At 37.4% G+C, this 12,902-nt stretch overlaps 1 protein-coding gene across 1 annotated transcript in view; it reads left to right on the top strand.

Moving 5' to 3' along the window:
* LOC136098867 (vasoactive intestinal polypeptide receptor 1-like) overlaps positions 1 to 11,782 on the top strand; it is a 28,206-nt gene extending 16,424 nt beyond the window's left edge. The window contains exons 6-13 of the mRNA XM_065832617.2: positions 895 to 1,027; positions 1,461 to 1,614; positions 3,514 to 3,574; positions 4,646 to 4,715; positions 5,624 to 5,715; positions 6,692 to 6,821; positions 8,295 to 8,336; positions 9,995 to 11,782. Coding sequence (XP_065688689.1) covers positions 895 to 1,027; positions 1,461 to 1,614; positions 3,514 to 3,574; positions 4,646 to 4,715; positions 5,624 to 5,715; positions 6,692 to 6,821; positions 8,295 to 8,336; positions 9,995 to 10,183 — 871 coding nt within the window. The 3' untranslated portion in view covers positions 10,184 to 11,782. The remainder of the gene's footprint in view (positions 1 to 894; positions 1,028 to 1,460; positions 1,615 to 3,513; positions 3,575 to 4,645; positions 4,716 to 5,623; positions 5,716 to 6,691; positions 6,822 to 8,294; positions 8,337 to 9,994) is intronic.
* The last annotated feature ends 1,120 nt before the right edge of the window (positions 11,783 to 12,902 follow it).

The following is a 12,902-nucleotide window of genomic DNA, read 5'->3' as shown; positions in this document are numbered from 1 at the left end:
TAATCTTACCATAGAGTGGAAATGCTCCAGCCCATTTTCAATATTGCTATAAAATTACTGTTTCTCCATTGCATAGCAGGACATGCTCTGCAGAAACTGTCTCATATCCTGAACATTTACTCATTCTAAGATATTAGTTCCCTCTGTGAAAGACCATTACTTCCATAATTGGGAGCTATAGAAAGAGATTTAAAGGAAGTTAAATATCATGTTTGATGATGTTGGATATTAGGAAATAGATCCTGGGTTTTATTGGTTCCCACATACTTGGAAAGAAGCCTTAAGGTTACTCTACAGACAAGAGTGGAGGGCACTAAAGCACCTTCCTAGCTGGAGCAGATTTGCAGTCTCAAAAGTCATATCACTTAGAGAGGGACCTAGAAGCAAAAGGTGGTATTTCCAAACCTTGAAGGAGATTCCTTCAGCTCAAGATAAAACTGTGGACAGACCAATCTAAGGAAATGCAGTCTAGGGTAAGGCAGCTACTCTTCTGGTAGTCATCCCAGAACATGTGACTGAGCCCCCCTAAATATTCTGTTCTCCTCTGGCCAGAAAGGGAATGAAGGGTTCGTTGTGAGCTTGTTCAACAAAAAATGCCATTTAGAATAATTAAAAGGCATTACTGCAATACAGCCCAAGGGGCTCAGAGTTATTCTCTGGTTCTGGTATCTCTTTTAAATGTGTAGTGATTCAAGGACAATTATACTAGCACTTTTATTAGCTTAAATAGGTAATGACTGCACTGCTCCCTTGTGTCTTACTCCCTCTCAAGTAGTGACAGATCATTTATTTGCTTTGGAAGGTGTCTGAAGTCACCCTGTATTCCTGTCTGAGCTTGGAGACTATGAGAAATTTCTCTTGAAGAACAACTTCTTTTTTCTCTTTCCACATCAGAAAATTCCACTGCACACGGAATTACATCCATATGCACTTGTTTGTCTCCTTTATCCTGAGAGCAATTGCTGTTTTCACGAAAGATGCTGTTTTGTTTGCAGATGAAAATATGGACCACTGCCTTATGTCAACGGTACTGTACTTCGCCTTTCTCTTTCCTTGATTGAATATTTAATTCTCGACCTGAAGAGAACATGTAGATTTCTTAGTCCCATTTTTCTTCAGTTTTCCAGATCTGAAATCTTAAAAAAACCAATATTACACAAATCCAAAGACCAAGTACTATGGCTACATTCAGCTTTGATATATACAGTACAGTTCTGTTGGTCTTAATGAAGCTATAACAATTTCTGTCAGGAAAGAATTTCATCTATAGGAGATGGCCAATGTTTCCCTTTCAAAAAACTGAAGTAGAGTCAAATGAAATGATGGAATCTCAAAGCTACTGAAATATTGTAATAATTTCTTTCTTCTTGTGTGGTAACATTGAACTTTGCTTATATTTGTAGAGAAACCAAATGCAATGAAGAGTGGACTTAATAGCTTTTCTTCCTCTGCATTTCCAGGTTGCTTGTAAAGCTGCTGTGGCATTCTTCCAGTTCAGTATTTTAGCCAATTTCTTCTGGCTTCTTATAGAAGGGATATACCTGCAAACACTGCTTTTGCTGACTTTTGTTTCGGACAAGCAGTATGTATGGTGGTTCATATTTACTGGCTGGGGTTAGTACTCTTTTCCTCTTTATGTCATTTGGTATTTCCATTTACTTTCAGAACTAGATAAAATATAAGATTTGTTCTGAGATTAAAGGTGCCTATCAAAGGCGTCACCTTTCTGATGAAAGTTGCCCATTCATTCAGTACTACATCAAAACTGAACCATTATACTGTCTGTCTTCTTATCTTGTTGCATATTTACATGGTTCAAAACTTTGAAGGAGAGGATAGGATGGATTACTAGAAGCACTATGATATGCCTGCTCAAAAGACTGAAGCACTCCTGTTTATGATTGGAATTATTTTCATGCAACCACAGTAATTTACTAAGTCAGCCATCTAGTCTTAACTATCTCTCCAAGTTTCTCCTGCAGTCAGTGGAGTGAGGTATGCATGGGGTGGTGGTGATTAGTCAAGTCCTCAAGAAGATCCTGGAAACAGGCTGCCTTCCTCCACTCACTAGAGAAGTTTGGGTGACCAACTTTAAATTGACCGTTTGCTTTTAGTAAGCAGAATCAGATTGATTAATCTTAAACCATGTGAGTTAGGCCTAGGAATCAAATAACTCTGGTTTTTTTCAGAGACCTTCTGGCTTTAAGGAATCTTTAGAGATTTTATAGCAATTAAAATTGTCTCCTATTGTCAGAATATGTGCATGTAATACATAAAATTTCTTTTGCTGCAGAGAATTGTTTATTGTACTTTACCTTGGCTATTCTGAAATAGAGGCATCCAAACTGAGTGGTTACATTGACATTTTTGGCATAAGGGTGAAATCCAAATTCTCCTGAAGTAAACAGTAATTTTTCCTTCATCTTCGGATACTCAGACTTTTTTTTATGTAAGTAAATTTTAAAAGTCTGAATCTTATAGAGGGGATGTTTATTTGGAGCTATTCCAATTATGATTGCCTGTAACTAGGTACTTAGCCCTTCATTAATCACAGCTAACTTGAGATAACAATGGAAACACCTCAATTAATAATACTTTAATCCTCATCTCCTTCTAAAATCAGTGGAGAGACACCTCAGGGGAAACTCAGATCTTAGGTGATATGGTTGTAAATATTTATCTTCATTAATTAAAAAGGCAACTTGAAGATAATATGGTCCCAGCTTAAAGGCCTTGAGCAAAGGTCTAAAATTAGGAAGGACAACTTCTGGGCCTTTCCTACAGATCTTAAATGATACTTAGAAAAGTATTACCTATATTTATACAGATATATCAATGAAAATGTCATCTGCTTCAGATTAGAGTCCCTTTTATGGCAGCTTGGGAAGTCACTTAGTCTTTGGAAATTCAATTCCACTGAAAGAGAGCAAAAACAATTGTTAGATTATAGATCTGCTAAAAAAAAAAGGGGGGGGGGGGGCATAACTATTCAGTCATAAATGCAGGAGGCAACTATTCAGTCATAAATGCAGAAGGATAAGCAGTGACAAAATGAGGCTAGAAATCGCCAGTTCCTGGATTCATCTCGATTTTCATGGGATGATCACCAATTAATTGCTCCTCAGATCAAAAATGTGAACTCTTCCAGCTGGTGTATGGAGAGCTCTAGCTATTAATAAATAAGTGATTCCTCTAGCATCACAAGTGCTTGTAATTCATATCCAAACCTTCCAGTAATTGTTAGCTCTTATTTTTGAAAACATAGTTTCACAGTATCCCATCTTCTCTTTTATTTGATTTCATTCTCCTACCTTTTTTTTTCCCTTTTTCTTTTTTTTTTTTTTACTGAACTCCAAGTTAAATTCCTTCCTAAAGTTATTTAAAATTGTCTGACCCATTGTCTGAACTTTAATGTACATCCAATCTTCTGCACTGTGAATGTCCTTGTAGTAAAGTTTCCATGGGACATGATATACAAAACAATTCTATTTTGTTCCATGTTGATTTTTCCAGGAGCTCCCACTGCTGTGATGGTTGCTTGGGTCCTCACAAGAATTCATCAACAAAATACCGGGTAAGTCAGAGCTTGCGTAAGAAAATCAAGGATGTCCTATTTTGCATTGTATTTTGATTTACTGACAGGTAAAAAGCAGATTGAAAACACATCGAAAAAAAAATTGTTCCAAAGTTGTGCCTCTAACTTTTAAACTTCATATGCAAGTAAGACAGAAAACAATTTTTAGTCTTCTTATTTTGGTGGACTATTAAAAACTGGAAATATCATAGTAAGTACTGAAAATTAATTTTGATTCCTAATGCCCAGTCCTTGACATACTTATATTTAAAGAAAATCAATGTTTTTATTTAAAATCAGCTATAAATTACTAACTCTAATTTCTTCAAATAATTACTTCCTAAACATATTGTGCCATGAAAGTAGCTGCTTCTTTCATTTCCATTCAGTTCCTTAATATAAAGTATAAAGCAGATGATTCTTCACTAAGAGCTGCCCTGAAGACCTTCAGGTCATTTCATTAATTTACAGATTAACAGTGTAGAAACAGTAAGTTCTATGGTCTACCACACTTGGCACATCCTATTTTCCTTTCTTCTTTCAAAAAGAGGGAATACAATATAACCTAGCATGTATGGTGCTTGACTGGAGGGAGCTAAAACTGAGCTGGTTTTGATGTTAAATACATTTTCAGTCTTAAAACTAATACCAACAGCCTACTCTGCTCTGTCCCTTCAATATATCCTTATCAGGGGTCTGTATTTTTCTTGCCTACTTTCCTAATGGTCCCAAAGTCCACATGTGGATGTTTGTAGTTTAGCCTCTGATCTGTGCCCTGCAAAGCAGTCATATTTCCAACAGAAGAGCAGGAACGAAGCCTACAAATATAAATTTATACTTTTTGACTTCACTGTAGTTTTTCAACCTTCGCCTCATCCTGAACAAACTTCCTTTAGATTGGGCTGCACGGAAAATTTTAGGATGGTATCAGTACTGGCAGAGACCTTTAAATAGAGATTTCAAACTTAGAATCCATCATTTTCCTGTTTTTGTGACAGAAATACTTTCATATGTTTTTTCAAAGCTTACATAGGATAGATAACATGACTGTTTTTTTTTTTTCTGTTTCAGATGTTGGGATGATGAAGAAAATGGAGTGGTGTTATGGATCATCAAAGGCCCCATTCTGCTAACTGTATTAGTATGTTTTTTTTAATTTTGTCTTGAGTATCTTTTGAAATGTGAAAGCTAACTTGGTGTCTCCTTTAGGTAAGCTGGGAGGAAAGCCATAGCACATACTATGGTACTGAATTTCAAATAGCTGAAAATTATAGTATAGCATGTGGTTTTGTTAGTTTCTTGCTTGTTGGTTTTGGTTTGGGTGTTTTTGTTCGGGGGTTTTTGTGTTTTATTTTGTTTTGTTTTGTTTTGTTTTGTTTTGTTTTGTTTTGTTTTGTTTTCTCCCAAAACACTCTAAATCACAAACTGAAGGGTAAATCATATATATATACACATATATATATAGGCATGCTGGGACATATGGAACCACCTTTACACCTCCATTCCACATACCAAAGTCATGTCTGTGTCTCTGTAAGTCATTTCTGAAGAAAAGCGATCCATACTGGCAAGATTCTTAGAATATGATGCTGGTTTAGTACAAGAAATATATATCGATCATTTTGCCTAGTATATTTTTTAAAATGAGTTCTTAAGATGTAAAGTTAAGATTAAAAGATCTCCCTTGTGCACATATTTATTTCATCTAAATTTAGGGACGAAACAGTACATCATTTAGGACTGTATTTGTTATAATCCCTGTCATAAAGGGACTATTTAGACCATGTAATATCTGCTACGTGCTGACAACGAGCACAAATTTATCAGACATAAACTGTATTGAAATATGTATGTCTATATTAAGTCAGTGTAATTTTCAGCATATCATTATGGATAACTATATATTGGTGGGAAAAATTAATACCATTTCTAAAGTTGTTGATTTGATCTGAAAGCAGACCTGCATTGGTTTATAGTAGTGCAATTCCTGTGAATTGGGATTTTTATTTAATTTGTATCAGCTGAAAATATCTTGTCTTGTCTTTTCAGATTAACTTTATTATATTTATTAATGTAATCAGAATTCTAGTGCACAAATTGAAATCTCAAAAGCGAGGAGGGAGCCATTCAAGTCATTTTGTGTAAGTATTTCTGGGTCACTTGATACTGACTTGTTCTAGCTGCTATAAGATGTTTTATGGGCAGGAGCAAAAATGTTCTACTCCTTACCAACAGAAAGAGAAACCCTTAGAAGAAATAAATAAACTTTCCTTTTCATCCCAAATATCACATCCCTGCTTTTCTTCAGGGAGAGGAGGGTGGGATGAACATGGGGCACAATGAGACAAGTAAAATATACAGTGTTACAACTCCAACAGGACCCAGCTTGGAAATGTTAACAGTAAATGTCAAGTAGTGTGTTCATCTTGCATCCCGGTCCTTCCGCACAAATGTCCACACCGAGAAAGATGCAGATAATTTCATTTAAATTATCTGGTTCTGGTAAATGAACCCAGTCCTTCCTGTTTGAGATCCCCTTCACAGTCAATGGGAGTCCCATCAATGCAGTCAGAGGACTCTGGTCTGTTTGACTCATCCTAAGATAGGTAGGTATGACTGTTACCTATGGCACAGGACCTAGCGTAAACCTGTGCCCTTTTGGAGTGAGGTAAAGGCCAAGAAAAATACCTTAGGACATCATCAATGGCTCTCACACCACTATTTAAGCAACCAAATCAAGCCCAATGGACAGTGATGACTGGATCTCCACTGACAGTTTTGGAAGATGAGACACATGGAGGATACCTACATGTGATTGAGATCAGTCTCAAGAGAATAAATCAGAGTACTTAGTTTGGTTTCCCTGTTTTAGCATGTGAAGCAGGGAGGAAAACATTTAAAAGTCATTCCAGAAAACCTGAGTGCTAATTTATCAAGCTTTGTTCACCAGGTGTTGATGGTAGGACTGGCAAAATGTAATCTTTCCATAACTTTTTTGAATTTATTTGCTTCCATTATGGAACTGCCCTCCATATTAAAATTTATTCCAGCATCTAATTTATATCACTAATTCCATATTTCTAACAGTTCACTGTTCTTTAATTCTTGGTTTGCCAGGAGACTTGCTAAATCCACGTTACTTTTGATCCCCCTCTTTGGAGTGCACTATATTGTATTTGCATTTTTCCCAGAAAGCACTGGTCTGGAAGCTCGTCTTTACATTGAGTTGGGCTTGGGTTCTTTTCAGGTAAGCTGGACAAAATGTTAATAAGTCCTAAGAGGTTTGGGCTGAAACACCACACTCTCAGGAGTTTTACATTTTAGATTGGTTACTAGAGCAGGTGTTAATAATGTGTCTAAATTCAACACACACATTCCATTTTACTCCTTTGCAAGCCCTTTCTGTTGTTTGTTCCCTTCTCTTATTATTTGAAATCTCACCCTAGTTTTGAGTTCTGACTCAGACTTCATGTTAATAATCACAAAAAAAAAAATAGTCTACATTTATTGAGTAACTGTGACCAAGTACCATGAAGACCAGTCTATGGATTAAGGTGAACTGATTGAAACTAATTCCAAATATAAAAAAGGTGATGATAAGAGGATTGAAAAGAAAATGTATAACAACCTGTTCTGTGCTTAACCTTTAGTAATGCAGAATCCATCATGTTAAGATTTCTTTGTTTCTTTTATCTTGCTATACCACTGTTCAGAACAATATCTTGCATTTGAGAGGGCCAGGGCCCGGGTATGGTACACATCGTAATAAATAGCTGAGGTCTTTTTCCTTCCACTCTCCCCTTTACCCCACAAAAGCTTGGCCACATTGATATGTGTTGAAAATGATCCCTCACCCATGCTTATCTCTAAACCATGGCCAGACTATGGGGAAACGCTAGCTCAAGGCAAAGCTGTGTCATGGACTGTGTTGACATTTTAACAACCTAGAGAAGAAAAGGCCAGTATTCAGGGCTGTATCTCGTTCAGTTTACTGATACAGATATAGTGTCACATTGCCCAGTGTTTACCTGTGTTGGCACAGTTTGTGAAAAGGCTTGGATCTAGGTTGACACTTCCCAAACAATATCTGGCTGCAGTTCCGGTTGAATATGAGCCCAAGACCTTTTCCAATAGGTTGTTAGGACATACTCATCATCTTATGAATGAGAGAAGACAGTTTAGCAGTAAGGATGTAAAATAAGAACAGGTCCTCACCTAATTTATTGACTACCGTAAACACAGATTAGAACAAGACAGAGGTCCCAAATACCTTATCTGAGAAATAACTTTTTTGTGGGATACAGTAAACAGTAAGATGCAATGATAGAATAATTTTGGTTGGAAAACACCTTTAAGATAATTGAGTCTAACCATTAACCTAGCACTGCTAAGTCTACCACTGAACCATGTCCCTAAGAACCTCATCTACACATCTTTTAAACATCTCCAGGGATAGCCTGTTCCAATGCCTGATAACCCTTTCCATGAATACAGCCCTTAATGTCTCCATACAAGGGCACTAATATATATATAGTGTCACCAGTCCTTTGAGTAATTTAATCACATTATGAAAACCCAATAAATAGTGCCACATCACCTACATTCCAACGGAAAATACATATTTTGCTATCTTTCTCCAATTTTGAATAAAACTTAATGTCTTTAACTCCATACTTTAAATCCAGATGTCTGACTTTTTTCCCTACCCTCTCTCTCCTAGGGTTTTGTTGTTGCACTTCTATATTGCTTCTCAAATGCAGAGGTGAGTAGTAAGCACAGAAGATAATAAAAAATCTTTTAAACCCGTGGCTCTTTATTGCTTTTAATTTTTTTTTCCTACTTCCAGAAGAGATCTGTGCTTTGATCTGCTCCCAAAAGCATGAAATACCCACAGCTTTTTTTTTTTCCCCTTGGTACCCTTGTTGACTGTGTTCGTATTCATACAGTTCAGACAGAAGGGCACAAAAAAAGCTTTGAAGCATTGACTCTTTAAAAACGGTTGGTGACTTTCCTGTCAAGGGACTTTTTTTTCTGCTTTATGTTTGATAGTTATCATGATGATGTCTCAATGGAAATCTTGCAAGCGTCCTTACTTTGGGTTTATTTTCTCCTAGTGAGTTTCTTCCTTTTCCCTTTCCCTTCCTCTTCCCCTCTCCCTTTCCCTTTCTCTTTCCCTTTCCTTTCCTTTCCTTTCCTTTCCTTTCCTTTCCTTTCCTTTCCTTTCCTTTCCTTTCCTTTCCTTTCCTTTCCTTTCCTTTCCTTTCCTTTCCTTTCTTTCCTTCCCTTCCCTTCCCTTCCCTTCCCTTCCCTTCCCTTCCCTTCCCTTCCCTTCCCTTCCCTTCCCTTCCCTTCCCTTCCCTTCCCTTCCCTTCCCTTCCCTTCCCTTCCCTTCCCTTCCCTTTCCCTTTCCCTTTCCCTTTCCCTTCCCCTTCCCCTTCCCCTTCCCCTTCACCTTCCCCTTCACCTTCCCCTTCCCCTTCCCCTTCCCCTTCCCCTTCCCCTTTATCTTTCCCTTTCCAGGGCAACATGCGTTTTCAGTAGTTTTGTTCAAATAATTTATCTCCTGTTTTTGTGACATTGTTAGAATTTGCATAAATTCCATGTGGTACATGTTAGAGAGCCTATCATTTAAAAAAAACTGACAAAATATGCTTGCACTTTCCCCAGTAGAACAGAATTAAACAAAAGACATGAGAAAATGTAAAAATACATCTCATCCTCAGAAAAGTGTGTAGGTTAGATGAGAAGAATGATCCATTAACGGTGCCTCAGTCTCCCCACTAGCTTAGACTGGACACTTTTCAGAGCTAAATGTAGATGAATTTAACAAATTTCCTACTCTCCCTCAACCTCTGGACCTTCAGCCTTGTTCAATCAATCTGTTAGTTATGTATCAGGTGGTAAAAAAAAAAACAAAATCATTTTTTCCTATGATTTTGAGGATCCCTGAGAGCTCTCTCAAATTTAATATGTATTCAAGTTGATTCAGTATCTTTCGGAGTAAGCAAGGAATCTTTAACAGGGATTTCAATTTGGATAAACTGAAAGCCTGGAGAAAGACCCTTATTTTATATTGCAGGTCATAGCCAGGAGGTATAGAAGATTCAGTATGAGGAAAAATAGAAATTATATGAAAAGGTAGAAATATTTATGAAGCAGACCTACAACAATAAACATAGAAACTACAGTCCAAAGCTTCCCTGTCATCCTCTGAGTTTTGGAAATCAAATCTGTTTTTCTCAAAAGTGAGTAGGGACATAGTTCAAGTCCTAAAAATGTGTTAAAGATTAATCCTGATTGATTTTCTTGCCTTCGTGTATCTGGTCTAAGTAGTCAGGCATACATTTTGGCATATTTTACCTTCAATGTCCATTAGGTCTTGATTTTCTGATTCTTTGTTTTTAAATTCCTTTTCTACAGGTTCAAAGTGAACTCAAGAAGCAACTGTGCAAATGGAAGTATCAAGAATACTTGAGCTTCACACACAAACATGGGACATTGTCCAGGGAAAACAGTCCAGTCAACTATGTCACTCAATTATCACTGCTTGAAAAAATCAGCCCGAAAAGGAAAACATCTGTGTACCAGAATGGTGTAACTTCTGTCTGAGCTTTTTTTATCAGGATGAGTAGATGTGATGTTGTGACATACTACCTAAGAGATGGCCAGCTTGGATACTCTATGACTTTCCTTAAGTGTCAAGAGCCTTCTGTGAATTTCTTGTCCTAAATGTGAGCTGCTTTTCTCACCTGGTACAGATCAGTATCACAACTCTCTCTCCTCAAGCATACACAATCCACATGTTTTATTGTGAAAAGCCAGACCTTGAGCTAGTGTGAATTAACAGGTTAGCTTTCAAAAAAAAAAAAATAGCTACATTAGTTCCTTCTGGGCCCAGCATGTTTGTCACAATGCTAATGTTTCCCAAAATTTCCGGTTTTCAAGAACATTATTACTAATCTTTCTTTGAAAGAGTTATGTGCTGGCAAAGGTTTTCCATGTTTTCTGATGTTTTACTGGTGTTTTGAGTCAACAGGAACCAACTTAGTGGGAATTACACACAGAAACTTGCTAAGTGCCTACCTATGGTGCGGCAACCTCCTTTAAAAGGGATGTGAAGGTGTCTCAAGAGTGACACAAAAAAAAGAATGAATTACATTATCTGCTTGGGTTATTTTCTTCCATGGTTGTTGAACAGAGAGATTAAACTAGGTCAGAGGATCCTAAACCCTTTTTGGCCATGGGAAAACATGGAGTAGCTGAACATTAGGCAGATTACGTGTGTATGAAGGAAGAACATTGAACAAATCCAATGCAATATTCTAGCTGAGTTAACTTGAACTCAGAACCTAATCTGAGTGTCCAGATGCTGGTCCTTGTGTAGCTGGAACAGACTTTCTGCCATCATAACCCTGAAGGGTGATTGAATCCATCTATGAAATACATAGATCTATGAAATACATACATCTGTGCTTTTGTGTTCTTTTTGGGACCTCCTTTTGAGGACTAATCTGCTGTTATTGCTGTGATTATCTCAGTCCTGCCCATCATTTCTCAGCTCATTATCACTCCACTCAATTGTTTCTGGAGTCAGAATTATCAACACAGCAGTGTGGTCTAGTGAAGAAATATATGGTCTAGTAAAACAGACAAAAGCAATTTTGTGCTTGCATCACTTCTTTGGATGACTTTCCTCTTTCTCCAGGACTGATCTGGACTCTACCTCAAACTCTTCAAAAGTAAAGAAAGGGCACACAAGGTATACTAAACACATATATAGATCCTTTCAAGGTACAACCATTTCCAGGAGAAACTACATACAGTCTTGAAAGCACTGCTAGAGACCATGACCATTCAAGTATGTGTTGGCTTTCTGTGAACTGCAATATCAGTTTAGCTTTAAATAGTAGTGCTCCAGACCCCCATTTAGCTCTACTCTTGGTTAATTACTTAGGCCAGGAGACATTTGACTTTGTGGAAATGTCTTGGTTGATTTTAGGTGCTTCATCTCTTGTTCCATTACTATAGCCAATATTAATTGTCCAGACTTCTATGAATATGATTCAGATCAGCCCTTTATTAATTAGGCATTAAACCCATCTGTCCAAATGAATCAGATGTCCTCTCTAAGGTGTAACTTTGTATATTCTGACCTCCTTATCAGTTTTCCTTCTAAAAGTAACCTTTGTTCCTGTGTAGTTTGAATTTGTTGTCTAGCATAGTGATTTTAAAACATTTGTATGTACATCCATAAAATGCAAGTGATAATTAAAGTTGTTGTGACTTTGTAAATTTTAATTATGTCCATTTGGGTATTTGAGACTATATAGAAAAAGGACGGTCTTATAATTATGTTTACTATGGATACGGTTTGAAGCCAATGAATCTGTACAATTTTGATCTTCTCGTACAAGAAAAGATTTACGCTACATGATCCTGCAGCCTGAGTTGATGTCCCACTCCCTTTCCAAGACACAATCACTAACACACAGGTCTGTGGTACTTCGCTTTTATCGATCTCTGGGAGAAGACCATTATTTCAGGTATTTGCCTACTTCTGAATAGTTTCTTCAGGAAATTTTTGTGGTAAATATTACTGAGTTTTCTATGTGAAGGAACTGACCCATTTCTCTTCATCTGCCTTTGATGAGGAACAATGTTGGAGTGAATTATGCTTCTGCTTTTGGCTGACCTGGAAACATTTATTCCAGAAAATAAAACTGGCCTGAGGCTTTATGTTCTGGAGATTTCTTCTGCCAGTAAAACCTCCATTTAACTTTATTTTCCACCTAAATTCATTGTTTATTTGGTGCATGTATCAGCTGTCTTGTGTTTTACAGCTATGTCCCCTTCCCAGCTGAGCTCCCAGCATGGCCTACATTGGACTTAGGGACCACCCATCTCCCTATATGTCCTCTTCCTTCATTACTGGAAAGCTTCTTTACTGGACCAAGGATCCAGAAGAAAGAAAAATGATGGTAAAGAAAGGTGACAGTATACCATGAAGAGTCCTTCCATCAGTAATTCAGCGTTCAGTCTCATAAAAATTCAATACCTCTAGCAACCCCACTGTTCCTATCAGATCCCACAATCTAGTTTGTACCCATATAGTATCACCATACACATTCAACTTGCATTAAGTCCCCAGCCTCAAGCTCTTTCCAGTCACCTTCACAACTCACAGAGATCCAACGCAGTGCCTCAAAAGCTCTCCAGCAACCTCAGCAAAACACCAGCCACCTGCTCTGCCTGTCCTTTATCCAAAATGTCCCTGCATCCTTCCCAATGCTGTTAACGTTTCCAAGCCTTTTACTTTTCAAACACTTTG

Source organism: Patagioenas fasciata, chromosome 2, assembly GCF_037038585.1.
Source record: "Patagioenas fasciata isolate bPatFas1 chromosome 2, bPatFas1.hap1, whole genome shotgun sequence".
Lineage (NCBI taxonomy): Eukaryota > Metazoa > Chordata > Aves > Columbiformes > Columbidae > Patagioenas > Patagioenas fasciata.
The sequence above is the reverse complement of the archived record's forward strand: the minus strand, read 5'-3'. Positions and strand labels throughout refer to the sequence as shown.